Here is a 19,916-nt window from a genome sequence, read left to right as displayed (position 1 = left end):
CGGGCGAGCAGAAGTTCTCATTGTCTCAGATTTGTACTTTTTTTTTTTTTCTTTCGACTCATTATGTTCATTGTTTCTGGCACTGTTATAACGAAGGGTTTCTTTTATAATTATTATTATTATTATTATTATTATTATTATTATTATTATTATTATTATTTTATTTTTTATTTTGACTCATTATGTTTATTGTTTATGTCACTGTTATAATGAAGATTTTCCGAATTATTATTATTATTGTTTTGACACATGTTTATTGTTTATGTCTTTGTTATAATGATTTTCCGTAATTATTATTATTATTATTATTATTATTATTATTATTATTATTATTATTATTATTATTATTATTGCTGTTGTAGTTCGTGTTGGCATTATTCAGATCTAGCAAACATTCTTATGGAAGGAAAGTCCAAGGTGAAGACTTCTTAATTACGGAAAATGAAGAAAATAAAGAAAATAACAAATAAATACAAATATGATAACAGCCACGATAAACAGATTAGCAGAGCAAATGAAAGCAGAAGCACCGATGTACGTCAGAAAAATGTTAGAAATGGTACAAACATCATCTGGGTAATATTTAGCCCCCTCATCTTGCTGTCATTCATTTGTCAGTATTCGTGAGAGCATCCCTGTGTATTTAACCTTGTGTGAGGTTAATTTACACTGCCTGTTATTTCCAGCGCATTTAGGGGTATTTATTTTAGTTTTCTGTAAAAGAAAGTTATTGTGCCCGCTTTGTCTGTCCGTCCGCACTTTTTTGTCCACGCACTTTTTGTCTGCCCTCAGATCTTAAAAACTACTGAGGCTAGAGGGCTGCAAATTGGTATGTTAATCTTGCACCCTCCAATCACCAAACATACCAAATTGCAGCCCCGTAGCCCCCAGTAGTTTTTATTTTATTTAAGGTTAAAAAGACTAACCACAATCGTGCTCCTGGCAACGATATAGGATAAGCCACCACCGGGCATGGGTTAAAGATTCATGGGCCGCGGTTCATACAGCATTATGCCGAGACGACCGAAAGATAGATCTATTTTCGGTGGCCTTGACTACACGCTGTAGCGGCTGTACCTACAGAAAACTCGATTGCGCCGAAGTTTCTTCGGCTCATTTTTTTCATTATTTTTACTGCAAATTTTACTGTTGCTCAGAACGAAAGGAAGAAAAAAGAATATTATGGCTTTGTTGTTATTCTTTCAAAGAATATTAAGAATATATATTTAATCACGTGTCAGATATCTGGCTGATTCAAATACAGTGGCTGCCGGTTTACTGGATTGAGATTGTTAGTGAGTACTAATAGTGTACACGTGATTGTTAGTGAGTACTCATAGTATACACGTGATTCTTAGTGAGTACTTATAGTATACACGTGATTGTTAGTAATTACGTATAATATATGTGCTATTGTTAGTAAATACTTGCAGTATACACGTGATTGTTTGTACGTACTCGTAGTATCCACGTGATTGTTGGTAACTGCTTATATTATATACGTGATTGGTAGTAACTGCTTATAGTATACACGTGATTGGTAGTAAGCGCTTATACTAAACACGTGATTGTCAATAAGTACTTATAGTATACACGTAATTGTTGCTAAGCACTCATAGTATTAACGTGGTTGTTACTAAGTACTTATATTTTACTTGTGATTATTAGTGAGTACTTATAGCATACACGTGATTGTTAGTAAGTACTTTCAGTACACAAGTGATTGTTAGTAAGTACTGCTAGTGCACACATGATGGTTAGTAAGAACATATAATATTCACGTGAGTGTTAGCAAGTATTTCCAGGATACACGTGATCAACAGTAAGTATTCATAGCATGCACGCTATTGTTAATGGTACTTACAGTATACACGTTCAGTGAGAGAGAGAGAGAGAGAGAGAGAGAGAGAGAGAGAGAGAGAGAGAGAGAGAGAGAGAGACTTGCCTGGATGCATTTTTTTGTCAGTGTTTATCTTTCTTATTTTAATGAATAATGAGTATCCTTTCCTTCCATATGTATAGAGAGAGAAGAGAGAGAGAGAGAGAGAGAGAGAGAGAGAGAAGGAGGAGGAGGAGGAGTTTATAGTGTTCATTTATGTTAAAGGCATATAAGATGGCAATATTCTGAAATTTTGCCCTGATATTTAATCAGATTTAATTTTACTGTCAATCTGCATATGTTATAACCTCTCTCTCTCTCTCTCTCTCTCTCTCTTCGGGTCTGTATATACTTATGAAGGAAGGATACTTCCATTATTCATCAAAATAAGAAAGATAAACTGACAAAAAAATTCATCCAGTCAAGTCTTTCTCTCTCTCTCTCTCTCTCTCTCTCTGACTCTCTCTCTTTGTGACTGCCTCTGCATAACGTACACGAAACGTCATAAGTTGCTTAAACAAATATGACCAAAAGAAAAATAAAAAAGAAAAAGGTATAAAAATGCTATTAGTAGTCAGAATCTCGTGAACATCATTCGGACTCTGTTGTCATGTATTCCCAGCCCCGGGCTTTTGTCGGCAACAGAAGAAAAGGCTAATGCGCCTAATGCGAAGCCATTTAAAGACGCAATATTGTGGGATTTCTCCCAGTGAGAAGAGCGTTTATGCCGGCCCACATCACCTCGGCGTACCTCTGCGTCTACGAATCTGTTGTGTTCGATATAAGCCGTCTAGCTCTAGCCCTTGGCTGGCTTCGTTCAGAAGCAGATAATTTGGCTAATGGCCGTCGCTGGTTTGCTTGACTTTATTCACGATCGTAATCGAGCTGGGGTGGCTATCTTTTACGCGCGAATTTAGAATCACCGATCTCTAGGCCGTTAGGGAGTTTGTGCTCTCGTTCTCGTCCAAAGCCCGGATAAAGGAGGAGGGTTAATGCCACCCCTGCAATGAAAAAATAACCAATTTTCTTCTTTTCAATTACTGTTATTTTCTTGGGCGGATTGTTATCATAACGCTTAATACATTTCATTTTGTTATTATTGCATACGGAGGGCATGCGGATGAACATGCATTTCCCGTTGTTATATTTTTACAGACAGACTGTTGTTAAAGCGTCTGTAATGTTGTAAGAATGTTTGCAACATTTCCCGTTGTTATTTTAGGAGAGAACTTTATTGAATTGTCTGTAAATTTTTCAGTCTACTACTCGTCAACTTTCCTCAGCTCTATCCGTCACTACGTAATGATATTGAATTTGTCACCATCAAGCTTAAAATCTTCTTCTCTTTTATGATATTGATTCTCAGTCATTTCGAATCTGCAGTTATTAAGCATTTTTCTATTTCCATACATCATTTCTTAATCCTTTTGAATATGGAACTCGTAAGCTTTCCTTCTCTTTTTAATGGTCAATTCTCAGTCTCATCTGCAACTTCTGACCTTCCTTCTCTTTCCAGTCATCAATTCTCAGTCTCATCTGCAACTCCTGAGCTTTTATCTGTTATCAATCACCAATTTTTAGTCTCATCTGCAACTCCTGACCTTCCTTCTCATTTCAATCATCAGTTCTCAGTCTCATCATTAACTCCTGACCTTCCTTCTCTTTCCAATCATCAATTCTCAATCTCATCTGCAACTCCTGAGTTTTCTTCTCTTATCAATCATCAGTTCTCAGTCTCATCAGCAACTCCTGACCTTCCTTCTTTTTCCAATCATCAATTCTCAATCTCATCTACAACTCCTGAGCTTCCTTCTCTTTCCAATCATCAATTCTCAGTCTCATCTGCAACTCCTGACCTTTCTCCTCTTTTCAGTCATCAATTCTCAGTCTCATCTGCAACTTCTGACCTTTCTTTTTTTTTTCAATCGTCAGTTCTCAGTTTCATCTGCAACTCCTGACCTTCCTTTTCTTTTCAATCATCAATTCTCAGTCTCATCTGCAACTCCTGACCTTCTTTCTCATTCCAATCATCAATTCTCAGTCTCATCTGCAACTCCTGAGCTTCCTTCTCTTTTCAATCATCAATTCTCAGTCTCATCTGCAACTCCTGACCTTTCTCCTCTTATCAGTCAAAGTTGTTATTCATTTATTATCTGCCACTTCTGAGCTCTTCCTCTTTCCAAGAAACACGTCATAATAATTTTCAACCTGCCACTTAAGTCCTTTCTTTTATTTTCAATCATAAATTCTCAGTCATTTTGAATCTGACACCTCTAAGCTTTCTTGTCTCTTCAGTCACCAGTTATTAGTCATTGTAAATCTGTATTAATAACGACAACAATAAAAGTAATAAATTTGGTACTGAATCACATAATTTCATAACTTCATGGTGTATTTATGTAGGAAAGTCAGTAACTGTAAAGGAATAAATGACTATATATTTTCTCTACGAGCAAATTAGAAACCAAAGAGAGAGAGAGAGAGCGAGCCTACCTTAATGAGATTCCATTGGCAAACCCCTTACCTAAGCCTACCCGAGGCAGGTTAAGGTTAAGTTAATCCAGTAGGCCTGCGCCGTTAGCTTAGTGTCTCAGCTTAGGCTAATCTTGTGAGACAGTCGCTACTCAAGGTACAGAGGTTATTGAGCAAATGTCGGTTAGCCTAGGTTTCTGTTTAATATAAAGAATTGTAGACCTGGTAGACCAAGTTCACGAGCTCTAATGTGTGAAAAGAGGCTTTTCCTATCCTCGTATTGAGGAAAGATTATCAGTGTTACGAACCTGTCACTTGTGAAGTCATTAGGCCCATGCGTCTCCGGGAGGCTCATACGTTATAGGACTAGCTGCTTAGAGAAGAAATGGATGCAAATGAAAAGTTAATATGGTTATGATATGGTGATGCTTATATTATTATGTCTATTACTGACATTGTATTTGATGATGTTGCCAGGGTACTGTTTTTGCTGTTGTCAAATCATCATCATTAATGTTATTAACTAAAATTTTTATTTTTGCCATTTTGGTAGTGTTGCCGTTTAACAAATCATCATCAAATCGTTCTTGTTGTTATTGTTGTTTTTGTGCTTATCAAAACATCATCGCCACCATGATTATAAGCACAATTACTTCAAATCTTGTTTTTTTAAATCCTGTGTAAGCACCTGAGCTGAAACGAGCCGCGCGTTCCAGTTCTCACGGAGAATATTTGGCGCCAATGAAGCGTTTGCACGACTCTGAATCAATTTCAGTGGGAGTCGAAATATGCAGAGAATTCCAGAATTTGCTGATAAGCATAATAACCCGTGTGATTTCCGCTTCCAGTTATTTGGTCTCGGCCATTAACACTGCAGTGGGTATAGCGTGAGCTGGTTTTTATCGTTGATAATGCAGTTTATTTATTTAGAATTTTAGGTAACAATCTTGACTCCAATAGTCGTGGTAGTAGTACTAATTGTTGTTATAATGGTTCACATATATTTGTTGCTTGATAACCACGTGATTCGTTCACCTCCTCAGTTGTCTAGACTCACAATATTCCTCCATCGTCACTCCTATAGTGATATTTTCATTTTTTCTTAACTAACATCCTCCCATACATCATCCCCAGTATGTTAAGTAACATTATACCACTGATACCCATTCCTCAGGAACCTCTCTCCCATGCAGATATACCTTACACACTCTGGTCAGCCATTTAATTCTTCAGTCTCCTACTTTCCTTCCTATCATCCTCAGCAGATGTTCAAAAGCGTTCTCAAATTAATTTAGACCTATCATACACTTGCATAATCCTCATCAAGGCGTTCATATATCTTGTATTCACAACGTATTCAGAGTAGTGCCTATACCCCCATGCACACACACACACACATATATATATATATATATATATATATATATATATATATATGTATGTATGTATATATATATATATATATATATATATATATATATATATGTATATATATGTGTGTGTGTGTGTGTGTAGTAGAAGAGAGAGAGAGAGAGAAAAACTCACTGGATATATTTCGATATACTGTTGGTGGTAGGTAAAGTTAATACCAAGGAGAAATACAGCTATTATCAGAGAAAAAAATATACTTCGGCTTTGAATGATTGTGTGTGTGAGAGAGAGAGAGAGAGAGAGAGAGAGAGAGAGAGAGAGAGAGAGGTGGGGGGAAGAAGAATCTATTATGAAAGAGGAAAGCGAGGGAAAAATGATGGAGCTAAAGTGAAAAAAAAAATGTATCATAAAACGGAAGGGACGCGAAACAGAAAAAAGCCTATGAGAGAGAGAGAGAATATATATATCGGACAGAAGCTGGACATCAGATATGGGTCCCACACAACGCCCAGAGAAGAAAAGTGTCTAAAAGCCCCCGTCCGTCATTTTATTCCCGCCCGGCGATCAACAAGAAAAGCTCCGCTGACCGTGAAAAGAAGGGGAGGAAGACTCGTGATCAGATTTTGACGGATACAGCAGTTTTTTTTTTTTTTTTTTTTTTTTTTTTTGCCCCAAGTTTTTTCTTTCATTTTTTATTTTTTATCATCACCTCCCCTGTGACATATCTCCGATTATTGAATGGGAAAAAATGGTGGATTTTTTTTTCAGCGTTAGAGTTTTTTTTTTTTTCGATCGTTCGTTCATGAAGACCGTTTCTTTATAATAATCTTGTCTTGTCTACGCAATATGAATATAATTATAAAGTTCACAAATTACCTCTGTAAATTTCACAAATTGTCTCGTAAATTTCTCAAATTATCTCGGTAAATATCTCAGATTATCTCTGTAAATTTCACAAATTGTCTCGGTAAATTTCTCAAACCATCTCGGCAAATTTCTCAAATAATCTCGGTAAATTTCTCAAATTATCTCCGCAAATTTCAAATTGTTTCGGTAAAGTTCTCAAAGTATTTTCTCGATAAATTTCTTGAATTAATTCAGTAAATTTTTCTCAAATAATCTCGATAAATTTCTTTAGTTAATTCGGTAACTTTCTCAAATTATCTCGGAAGATTTTCCAGAGTATCTCGCTAAATTTCTCAAATTATCTCGGTAAGTTTCTCAAATTATCTCGATAAATTTCTCAAACTATCTCGGAAAATGTCTCAAATTATCTCGGAAAATTTCTCAAATTATCTCGGAAAATTTCTCAAATTATATCGGTAAATTTCTCAGATTATCTCAGTAAATTTCTCAAATTATCATCTCAATAAATTTCTCAAATTATCTCGACAAATTTCTCAAACTATCTCGGAAAATGTCTCAAATTGCCTTGGAAAATTTTTCACATTGTCAGTTAATTAATCAAATTATCTCAATGAATCAAATCAACTCAGGCTGGATCTCTGCTACATAAAAATGTCCCTGGAGTTCCACTGAAGTCAGCATACAGCCTCTGTCAGCCACATGAAGACGAAAGAAAAGGCTTAAATATGAATATATAAATAAATATAAATAAGAAAATAAATATGAATGTATAAATAAGATTTTTACGTTAACCCTAACAAGAAATAAAACGTTATACGAACTTATATAATTGTGAAATCATTTATGCAGACGTCAAAGAGTATCACGAGAGAGAGCAATTATTTTAAAAAATAAGTAATTAACTTATTAATTTGTCAAGTGAATTGGTAAACTTGCCGTGAAATATAAAAATTAAGTTGAGTCACTTTTATTGTGGAAAGTCTAAATTAGGCTTCCTAACTTCCAGGTTGATGTATTCTTTATTACATACAGTGAACTCTCGTAATTATAGAGTATAAAAAAATCAATCTATTGTTCCGTGATAATTTCGATAATGACGTTTACCGAACCATATATATTTAACGGTTCTCCCTTTTTTACTTTATTTTTTTTATTTCTGTCAGCGTTGTGTTCCTATTGGGAGATTTTTAAAAATCTCTGTTAACACTGTGTCACTAATCAGGGAATGAAAACTCTCCCTGTATGATTAATCATTTGTATGTTTCAAAATAATATCTTAATTATGTATGTTTTCAATGTCTGTATGTATTCCTGTCAAGTTGTTTTGGTAGTAGCCTAGTTAAAGAAAAAAGGCGTTTCTGGCAATTATTTGTTTACCTTTAGCTTCTTTCACAGCTCCGTAGGAATTGAGGTATTTTTCTTGTTTTGGATTATCCTGGGTAAAATTAATTCCACTTTTTAGGCTTTTGCTGTACTTCCATTCCCACTTCCCTTCAATATGGCTGTCCAACCCCTCTAATAAGAATTCCACTCACTCCCACGACGGCTATGGGTCACACTGAGACCCGAGGAACCGTCAATAGGAGTTGGCGAATCTCAAAAAATTACTCTCAACATTATGGTTGGAGAATTCTCTTAATATATTTCTTTTTATTTTCCATTTTAGCGGAAATTATTGTTAATCATCACAGGAATGGAAAATCAGATCCCCGTGGGAGATTGATGAGGGGAGATTTTGGGCAATGAGGGGAGGAAAGTTTCCCCCTCTTTTTTTTTTTTTTTTTTTTTTTTTTTTTTGTCCTGATTAATAAGAGCGATTTACAAGGGCTCTTAATATTTTCATCTTTGGCATACTTCAGTAATTTACTTCACTAATCCCGTTGAAGAGAGTTTTTTTTCTAATTCAGCAAAATTCACCGGAAGAGAAAACTTCGAAGGAATTTTTTTTTTTTACTGGTTTCGAGAAATTCAGACCAATGTCGAGAAAAATAAATGTTTGCAGCTATGGTCAACTCTTCAGGATATGCAGAACATTGAAGGATACTTTAGGATAAGAGTCAGTATATGCAGAACATTGTACAGTAGGATACTTTAGAATTGGACTCAGTATATGCAGAACATTGTAGGATACCGTAGGATAAGATTTGGTATATGCAGAACATTGTAGGTTACCTTAGGATAGGATTCAGTATATCCAGAACGTTGGAGGATACCTTAGGATAGGATACAGTATATGCAGAACGTAGGATACTTTAGGATAGGATTCAGTATATGCAGAACATTAAAGGATACCGTAGGATTCAGGATGTGCAGAACATTGAAGGATACCTTAGGATAGAATTCAGTATATGCAGAACACTGAAGGATACATTAGGATAGGATTCAGTACATGCAGAACAATGTAGGTTACCTTAGGATAGGATTCAGTATATGCAGAACATTGAAGGATACCTTAGGATACGATACAGTATTTGCAGAACATAGTAGGATACTTTAGAATAGGATTCAGTATTTGCAGAACATAGTAGGATACTTTAGGACAGGATTTAGTATTTGCAGAACATTGAAGGATATATGATAATTATTAATCCTAAGATCTACGGTATATGGCATATTTGTTTAATGGCAAGCTAATTTTTATAGCCAGTCAATCAGTCTGTTAAATTATATTCCAACTTAGCATGGAAAGATAACATTCATTTTATCTTCATCCTAATTCCACAATGTACCGAGACGCAGAAAGGATGCCAAAACATTTTGATAAATTTTCTACGAATACTTTTCAGTTACCCTGAGGTATGTTACCACGAACGTCATTATTCCTATAAAATAAAAATAAAAAATATGCCCAATTAGAGCCTACGAATGATATTGTGAATAAAGGAATAAGGGTTTAAGAAGAGTTCGTCTTTCAAGTGTATTTTGTAACTTTAGGATATTGTTCTGTTGGCAGTTTTTGTGTTCCACAAAAACGTTCTTTCTTCCATTGCAACTTGTGAGCGTTTGTCCACCCCTTCTCTCTCTCTCTCTCTCTCTCTCTCTCTCTCTCTCTCTCTCTCTCTCTCTCCCTCTCGCATTTAGAACAGTCGGCCTTCTTCCACAGAACCTCTTCTCTCTCTCTCTCTCTCTCTCTCTCTCTCTCATTTAGAACAGTCGGCCTTCTTCCACAGGAACCTCTCTCTCTCTCTCTCTCTCTCTCTCTCTCTCTCTCTCTCTCTCTCTCTCTCTCTCTCTCTCTCTCTCTCTCTCTCACACACACACACACACACACACACACACATTTAGAACAGTCCGCCCTCTTCTACAGGAACCTCTCTCTCTCTCTCTCTCTCTCTCTCTCTCTCTCTCTCTCTCTCTCTCTCTCTCTCTCTCTCTCTCTCTCTGTTTTTTTTTTTTTTCAAAATTTACTGCCTTATAACAGTTGCTCATTACAATACTGAATCAATTCCCATGACCAAAAAAATATACTTTCCAAAAAAAAAAGAGTCATAACCTACTATCCTTCATGAGAATCCCAGTTTTAACATTTTTTAAGAGACTCTGAGTGGCGTCGCGTCTGATAACTTCCCCCCAGAATTAACTTTCGCCTTCGTAACTTAGCCTAATTTACGATGCCCCTCGGGCTGTGTTACGTCACTGCCCAGAGAAAAAAAAATTAAGAATCCAGCCCGTAACATTTTCTCCCGTTTATTTTTATCCTTATTTCTTATATGTATCCTTTTTTTCTTCCATTTTCCATTCCCTTACTACTTATATTCTTTTCCTCAGAGTGTCTACCCCTCCATTACTTGTCATGGCCGACAGAAGCTCGTTCTATCTACCGCCATTTTTATCCGTTTACGTCTAGAGAGGGACTTTTTACCCATAGAATGACAGTCATTTTCCCTCACCATTCAACGGATTTTCCCCCGCCGGACGAAAAGTGCTTGGAAACGTGCTTCAAGGCGTTTGTATAGTGAAGGGAACGAGAACGAACGAGGCAAATTACTTCCTGATTTAGATTAAAAGCAGTTTTATGGCCGTGGTTAGTAACCGTCCCATAGCAAGGTAAGTTAGTGTGGTTATGCCGCGAAATTTCCGTTTTCTTTCGTTAGACTGGTATAGAAAACGATGCTGCGTTAGAGCTAACTTTGTCACCGAGTTAATGCTCTTCATTTTCCAAAGAATATTTTGTGTAGCTGTCATCAGGTAGGTCTTGTGTCATAATGAAGTGTAAAATAAGTTTTTTAATGTTTACATATGCTTGGGATATTGTTTAAAGCGTCCATATGAAGGAATAATTGTTGAAATAGGCCTATGAGGCTTTTTGAATGATGGCAGACGTTCTTAAGCTCAGATATTTCTCCTTAAGTAATTTATTTTCTTTGTTACATTCCACTGCGTCGTGAAATATGTGCCAGGCGGTATACCTGACCTTTTACCCTCTCTCTCTCTCTCTCTCTCTCTCTCTCTCTCTCTCTCTCTCTCTCTCTCTCTCTCTCTCTTACCGGGCCCTGTCGTCAGCTTTAAGTGAAAATGACATACAATGGGCATTCACGGGGCCTCATTTATGAAAGTGAGACCTCCTTTGTGTCTCGTTTTTGACGACACATTAAATGCCCTTCCCAGTCGAAATACTCTTCATTGTATCGCTGCCGGACTCCTAATGTACAAATCTTATCAGAGATTCTTATTTCTATAATGGGCGGTCCGGGGAGGCCTTTCAGTTTCTGGGGAAGTCTTATATTTTTAATTTTCCTAATACGGCCGCTAAAGCCTTCATTAGATTGGTAGGTAGGCCTACGGTGCAGTAGGGCCGTTTCATTTAAGCAGCAGTGATGACGGTGAGTCTCACAGTCACAATGAAAAGTTAGTAACATTATTAGTAATTGTCCTTAATCGGAACTATTGTGGTCATTGCTATTATACCTTCTTTTCAAATTTTTTAATGAAATTCGCTGAATGGTTTCCAAGGTTTAGTCAGCGGCCAAGGACTACGTGAGTAGATTTTAACACGCCTCTTTTATTTATGTATATATATATATATATATATATATATATATATATATATATATATATATATATATATATATATATATAATATATATATATATATATATATATATATATATAACATACATATATGTGTATATATATTCATATGTATGTGTGTATGTATACATGCACACACACATACATACATATATATATATATATATATATATATATATATATATATATATATATATATATATATATATATATATATATATATATATATAAGCATTCTCAAAATTTTATTGATGAATTTCAATGAAATTTGGTACATTGATGGTCTACAGGCCAAGGAACAGTTAATCACGTTTTTAAGATGAACTCAAATAAGAGTCGAGGAATTGTACGCTCGTTTGTGGTAGTGTCGTCTGTTCATACATTTTGAAAAGTTATTTTTTTAGATTTCAGTGTCCTTTTGTAGTTTTCTGTGAATGAAAACTATTGATATGGCTATTTGTCTATCCGTCCGAACTTTTTCTGTCCGCCCTCAGATCTTAAAAACTACTGAGGCTATAGGACTGCAAAAATGGTATGTTGATCATACCAAATTGCAGCCCTCTAGCCTCAGTAGTTTTTATTTTATTTAAGGCTAAAGTCAGCCATGATCGTGCCAACAACACAGGCTACCACCGGGCCGTGGCTGAGAGTTTCATACAGAACAATATGCTGTACAGAAAGTCGATTTGCGCCGAAGAAATCTATTAAGCGCTTTTTACTGTTTTTTTGCGAAGTGTAGGGTTGAGTGAAGCTAATTTCAGAGTAATTATGTATTGCAATATAAACATTTTGTATTTAAGTGGTAGCACTAGTAGTCGTAGTAGTAATAGTAGCACTAGTAGTAGTAGTAGTAGTAGCAGTGGTAGTAGTAATCGAATGGTTGATTATGGGCATTTCGAAGTTTGCACATTGTCCAGTTCCCATATTTGAAATCGCGAAGACTAACTCCTTTATTTCCTTGTCTTGACTTCCTTTATCACCGCTTTCTCTCCATTTCCCGATGTTTTCTCTTTTATTTTATCGTCTCTCTCATTCCCTCACTTTCTTGCTGTTGACGAATAAGTACTTAGAGTAAGGCGCTTGGGCGTCAACGAATATTTGTGGATATTTAATTGTTTCAAATGCTTGCTTAAATTTGTATAAATATGCGTATTTACGCGTATATGTGTTTAAATTTGTATAAATATGTGGATTTAAGCGTATGTATGTTTAAATTTGTATAAATATGTGTATGCATGCATATGTATACCTTGATATATGTTGTAGTTGTGTTATGTATATATGTATATGCATATATATATATATATATATATATATATATATATATATATATATATATATATATATATATATATACAGTATATATATATATATATATATATATATATATATATATATATATATATATCAAATCCTAAACCTTATGCTACAAATATCGTTTGATATCAAATGCATTCAACCTCAGTTATCATACACCGAAGGGAAATTTACAAGCGATATATCACTTATATATTTCTCTCCTGTGCTTATTCCGAGGTTAAGTGAATCTGACATTAAACGACATTTGTAGCTTAATGTCTGTGAATCTAAAAAAAAATGTCACGATGTGCGTGTGTGTGTGTGTGTGACAAAATTTACATGTGTATATATATATAAATGTATATATATATATATATATATATATATATATATATATATATATATATATATATATATATATATATATATATATATATATATATATATATATATATATATATATATATATATATATATATATATATATATATATATATATATATATATATATAAACTATATATATATATATATAACCTATATAAAACTCGGACATTGTAAAGAAAGTCCTGTAGGCAAAATAGCCCTCATAGCAATACTGAATCCCTTGATAATGGTTTTGTGTAATGTTTTTCAAGCGATTAAAGTAAGCATTCCAAAGATCATTAAAGAAAAAAAAAATAAGAGGAAAAATCCTTTTGCCTTTCAGCATTGCTTAAGATTAAGAAATGGTGTTGGCAGGGGGGTTGGTAGTAGTGATGGTAGTGGTAGTACTTGGTAGTAGAGAGGTAGTGGTAGGAGGTGGTGATATATATATATATATATATATATATATATATATATATATATATATATATATATATATATATATATATATATATATATATATATATATCCTGGATCAAGGAGTCGCTCCGTCTTAGAGCCGCATTTTGGCGGAAACAAGAGTCCCTCAGCTGTACTGGTCTTCGGCCCAGGGTCCTAAGAAAGGCATTCCATTAAGGCCCGAACCAGGGGATTAAATTCTCTCTCTCTCTCTCTCTCTCTCTCTCTCTCTCTCTCTCTCTCTCTCTCTCTCTCTCCTCGGGGGTTCCTGTGGGAGGGAGGGAGGGAGGGAATGTGTGTCTTACGCTTCAATTGACCAATTTAATTACATTAATATTCATAGGGCCTCTCTCTCTCTCTCTCTCTCTCTCTCTCTCTGGCTTCCGTGGGGTCTAGTATTTAAGAATATTCGGAGGTCTGGATTATAAATGGTGAAGCTCAGTTAAAAGAAAAATTCTTCATCGTTAATTGCTCCACAACAATAGTTACCGTCATTATTCCGAGTTCATGTGTCTCTCTCTCTCTCTCTCTCTCTCTCTCTCTCTCTCTCTCTCTCTCTCTCTCTCTCTCTCTCTCTTATATATATGTATGTATAATCATATATATATATATATAATCATATATATATATATATATATATATATATATATATATATATATATATATATGTATATATACATATATATATAAAATTATTATTTTTAAAATTAAAATAATGAGCACATCATTGCAAAAGTAGCAGCACTAATTAGGAAATCAATCAGGTACAACAAGAGCAATTAGGCACACCTCCTAACCCCCCACCCATAACCCACCCCACCCCTACACAGCGCGTGCGCACTACATTCAAACTAACGGAAAGGCAGACTCATTACTATTTAAAGTCGGTTTCTTGTTTATAATTTCAGTTGTCTCTGAAATCCTGAGGGTTAGTATATATCAAAGTGTTTATCTTGAATGGTAAAATTTAAAATCTATTTCAGATTCGCAAACTGGAAGGTGGTCAGTGGCCCTTGATTTCAGTGACCTCAATTGCAGAGCCAATATAGGTGGCGTTGTAGTCGCCGCATTTATGTCAATAAACGAATCCCGATTCCTTAGTTGATGGCAATTTCTTGTGGCTAGTAAGTCCTTGGATTTGAAAATAATAAGAAACAAGTAAAAACTATGCTCCGAAGTTTCTTCGGCGCAAACGAGTTTTCTGTACAGTGTATAATCAAGGCCACCAAAAATAGATATATCTTTCGTGATCTCGGTATAATTCTGTATGAGCCGCGTCCCATGAAATTTTAACCACTGCGCGGTGGTGGCCTATGCTATATCGTTGCTAGAAGCACGATTATTGCTAACTTTAACCTTAAATAAAATAAAAAAAACTCCTGAGGCTAGAGGGCTGCAATTTGGTACGTTTGGAGATTTGAGGATGGATGATCAACATTCCAATTTGCAGCCCTCTATCCCCAGTAGTTTTTAAGATCTGAGGGTGGACATAAAAAGTGCGGACAGAAAAAAGTGCGGACGGATAGACAAAGCTGGCACAATAGTTTTCTTTTACAGAAAACTAAAAAAACAGTTTCAGAGTCAACTTGAGATAAAATAACGAGATAGAAATATTATTGTTTAGTTATTCTAGATGACGCAGAGTATAAGTATTAGTATATAAATCGTTCTTCCCCATCACTACTGTATGGGTTGCCTGAGGTCCATAAAGGTAAATGCCATTACGTCCTATGTAAGCGATATTCAATACTCTTCCCTACAGGCTGCTAAAATTTATACGCTCTGGAGAATTCTTATGCTTTTAGGGATATCTTACAAGAAAAAACTTTTCCATGTACAGCGTTTTACAGCTTTTTTTTATTACCCTTGACGCAGCCTCTAGGCTTACAAATATTCCAATAAGAAACCGCAAGTATTGCAGTGGTTTGGTTTACCAAATTTGTAACTCGTTCTATAACAATACTAAAAGAAGATTTTAGAAGAAAGTTAGAGATTTGTACTGAAGACGTATCACTTTATATTGAACGGAAAACATCATGCTCAGTATGAATTTTGAACCTGGTAATATCCGTACACTGCTTTACAATATCCGTACTCTGCTCTACCGAGCTCATAAAATTAGCATTAACAGGGAGTCCTTTCAGGAGGAAATGATGATTTTATTGAACGTTTCAGAATTAATGGCGACCCTGAGGACCTTGTTCTAAGCATATCCTATGAAATATTGAGCGTGCTGCCATATTTATTTGAGCTAGGTTAAAATATCCCTATACAATCGTTTTAGGGGATATTTGGGGAGAAGTGGACACAGTGATTCCCCCTAAAAATACAAGGAGCTTTTTGCACGCACAAGAGCAGGTGGAGCAGAGAAAATGCTGATGGAGGAGCAAGAAGGAAATGTAGAGAGGAAATGGACGTGGAAATAAAATATAGGAAATGCTTTCGACCCTCGTCATCCTTCGGCGGAAAGAAATGGTCGGAAGTTCTCCATAGTTTTTGGTAGCTCTTGGCTCTGTGCTTGTAGAACCTAAAGCTTTTGTCGGATGGTGGTCATGTCTTGGATGACACACGCACACACACACACACACACACACACACACACATATATATATATATATATATATATATATATATATATATATATATATCATTCTTCAAGCTGTGTTGGATTCCAAGTACATATTTTCCTTTATAATCCCCATCTGTCATTTTTATTTTTGAGTTTTCCTTTTTAAATTGATTTTTATATATTTCTATCAGTCTGCTAAGTAAAGGACAGTAAGTCAAAGGCCTAGCACCACTCCGTCGTTTCACTTTCCTTCCTTTCCTTGATATTATATATATATATATATATATATATATATATATATATATATATATATATATATATATATATATATATATTAACATTTCAACTTTATATATATATATATATATATATACATATATATATATATATATATATTATATATATATATATATATATATATATATATATATTTATATATATGTATATATACATTCATACATACATACATACATACTTACATACATATATCATCCATGGTAGTTGGTCAAATGCAAGGCTGGTAGCTGGGGTTGAAGAAGGTGATGGGGACAACCATTTCGTACCAAAAACTGAGATTGTAACAAAACGTCAATTATAGGTCAACATTATTCACAAAAGGTCATCATAGGTGAAAAGGGTCGAAAGAGGTTATCTGAGGGTGCTAGGGGTCATCATAAGTCACAAGAGGTTATCAAGTTCACAAAGGTGATCGTAGGTCACAAAAGGTCATTATAGGTTACGAAGGGCCATATTTAAAAAAAATCATCTTTCATTGGTCACAAAAGTTCATCACAGGGCACAAAAGGTCACACAATGTCATTTTAATAGGTCTCATAAGTCATTCTTCATAGGTCACAAATTGTTATTCTTCATGGTTCACACAAGGTCACCTTAGGCCACCAAAGGTCGTTCTTTATTGGTCATCATATGTCACAAAATGAAGGCTTTCTAGGTAAAAAAAAAAAAAAAAAGTCCATTCTTCATAGTCCACAAAGGGCCATCTTTCATTAATCACAAGTTCACATTAGCTCATTTTTCACAGATCGCAAGAGGTCATCACAGGTCACAAAATATTCGTAACGTGTTCCAAAAAGTCATCCTTCATAGGTGAAAAGGTCATTCTTCATAGGTCGTAAAATGTGACCTTTCATAGGTCACCAAATTTTATGCACCATAGGTCATAAGAAGTAATTCCTTTTAAGTCACAAAGGTCATCTTCCATAGGGCATGAAAGGTTCTTTTTCAGGGGTCACAAAAGGCTTTTAAGGGTCACTAAAGGTCATTCCTCATAAGTCACGAAAGTTCTTCCAAAGGTCACTAAAGGTCATTCGTCATGTGTCATGTTAGGTAGTTTTTCATAGGTCACGAAAGGTCGTTCATCATTTGTCACTAAAGATCTTTCAAAGGTCACTAGAGGTCATCCATCACAGGTCACGAAGGGTAGTCTTTCATAGGTCACAAAAGGTTTTAAAAGATCACTAAAGGTCATTCGTCATAGGACACAAAAGGTCTTTTGAAGGTCACAAAAGTCTTTTCAGGGGTCACTAAAAGTCGTTCTTCATAGGTCACAAATGTAGTCTTTCATGGGTCACAAAATATCGTTCATAGATCGCTAAAGGTCATTCGTTTTAGGTCACAAAAGGTCATCTTTCATAGGTCACAAAAGGTCTTTCAAATATCACAAACATTTCTTCATAGGTTCAAATACGTCATCTTTAAAAAACTAATTCTTCGCATGAACTTTAACCCACGATAAGGGAAGAAAGCAAACAAAAAAACTTTTTCAAAAAAAAAAAAAAAAAAAAAAGGGGAAAGAAATAGCATAACAAGCTCTGGGGCTGACAAGACTTTAACCTTCCTATATCTCAAACAATTGCAGAAAAGTTTTAAATGAAAACCAAACGGGATTCCCTCTCTCCCTCCTCTTTTTTCTGGGGGGAAGAGGGGGGGGGGAAGTGAGACGGTGGGGTCGCTCTCAGCGCCTTAAGCTCAGTTGCCTCCGGGGGTTAGAGAAGTGGGGAGGAAGGGAAGGGGTGGAAGGGACATGCTGAAAAATTAGCATAGTTAGAAGTTCCGGAGTCAATTAAAGAAAATGGAACTTGTCGCTTAAACATTTTTAGCTTAGTTCTACCTCTCTCTCTCTCTCTCTCTCTCTCTCTCTCTCTCTCTCTCTCTCTCTCTCTCTCTCTCTCTCTCTCTCTGGTCGCTCCGGGCGAGATACAGCAGGCTGAGGAAGGAGAGCGAGAGAGAGAGAGAGAGAGAGAGAAAGCCCTATCGCTCATTCCGGAGTAGTTAAGCCCGAGTTGCGGAACCAAAAAGAACAAGTAATGGAAAGTTAGCCAAGAATTTTCGCTGGCTGCGACCGGGAATAATTTACAAGCGATGACAGCAAATGACATTACCGCCTTCTCTCGTAACAAATGGACGTTTTAATCGTTGTAGGAATGATAGTGATGATGATTTTGATCATCATAGGAATGATAGTGATGATAGTTTTAATAATGGTATTGATGGTAGTTTTGATCATCATAGGAAAATCGTTGTAGGAATGATGGTGCTGATAGTTTTGATCATCATAGAAATGATAGTGATGATAGTTTTAATAATGGCAATGATGGTATTTTTGATCATTATAGGAATGATAGTGATGATAGTTTTGATAATGGTATTGATGGTAGTTTTAATCGTTGTAGGAATGATAGTGATGATAGTTCTGATCATCATAGGAATGATAGTGATGATAGTTTTAATGATGATATTGATGGTAGTTTTGATCATCATAGGAATGATAGTGATGATAGTTTTAATAATGGTATTGATGGTAGTTTTAATCGTTGTAGGAATGATAGTGATGATAGTTCTGATCATCATAGGAATGATAGTGATGATAGTTTTAATAATGGTATTGATGGTATTTTTGATCATTACAGAAATGATAGTGATGATAGTTTTGATAATGGTATTGATGGTAGTTTTAATCGTTGTAGGAATGATAGTGATGATAGTTTTGATCATCATAGGAATGATAGTGTTAATAATGGTATTGATGGTAGTTTTGATCATCATAGGAATGATAGTGATGATAGTTTTAATAATGATATTGATGGTAGTTTTAATCGTTGCAGGAATGATAGTGATGATAGTTTTGATCATCATAGGAATGATAGTGATGATAGTTTTAATAATGGTATTGATGGTAGTTTTGATCATTATAGGAATGATAGTGATGATAGTTTTAATTATGGTATTGATGGTAGTTTTAATCATTGCAGGAATGACAGTGTTGATAGTTTTGATCATCATAGGAATGATAGTGATGATAGTTGTAATAATGGTATTGATGGTAGTTTTAATCATTAAAGGAATGATAGTGATGATAGTTTTGATCATCATAGGAATGATAGTGATGGTAGTTTTAATAATAGTATTGATTGTGCTTTTAATAATTACTGGAATTATGCTTTAAATAGTTTTGGAGCCTCGATGGCTCAGTCGGTAAAGCAGCCGCCTAGGACTTCGTAGAGGTCCGTGGCGCGGGTTCAAATCCGCAGCCGACGGTCAAAGAAGGCGGGCACTTTGCTATCCGTGTAGACACTGGGATTACG

At 35.3% G+C, this 19,916-nt stretch overlaps 1 protein-coding gene across 1 annotated transcript; it reads left to right on the top strand.

The window, feature by feature from the left end:
• Positions 1-2,603: 2,603 nt before the first annotated feature.
• LOC136839054 (uncharacterized) lies at positions 2,604-19,671 on the top strand. Its single transcript, XM_067104717.1, has 2 exons — positions 2,604-2,731; positions 18,858-19,671. The coding sequence occupies exons 1-2, from the start codon at positions 2,604-2,606 to the stop codon at positions 19,669-19,671; spliced, it is 942 nt and encodes a 313-aa protein (XP_066960818.1).
• Positions 19,672-19,916: the final 245 nt, after the last annotated feature.

This window comes from Macrobrachium rosenbergii, chromosome 5 (assembly GCF_040412425.1).
Source record: "Macrobrachium rosenbergii isolate ZJJX-2024 chromosome 5, ASM4041242v1, whole genome shotgun sequence".
Taxonomy (NCBI): domain Eukaryota; kingdom Metazoa; phylum Arthropoda; class Malacostraca; order Decapoda; family Palaemonidae; genus Macrobrachium; species Macrobrachium rosenbergii.
The sequence above is the reverse complement of the archived record's forward strand: the minus strand, read 5'-3'. Positions and strand labels throughout refer to the sequence as shown.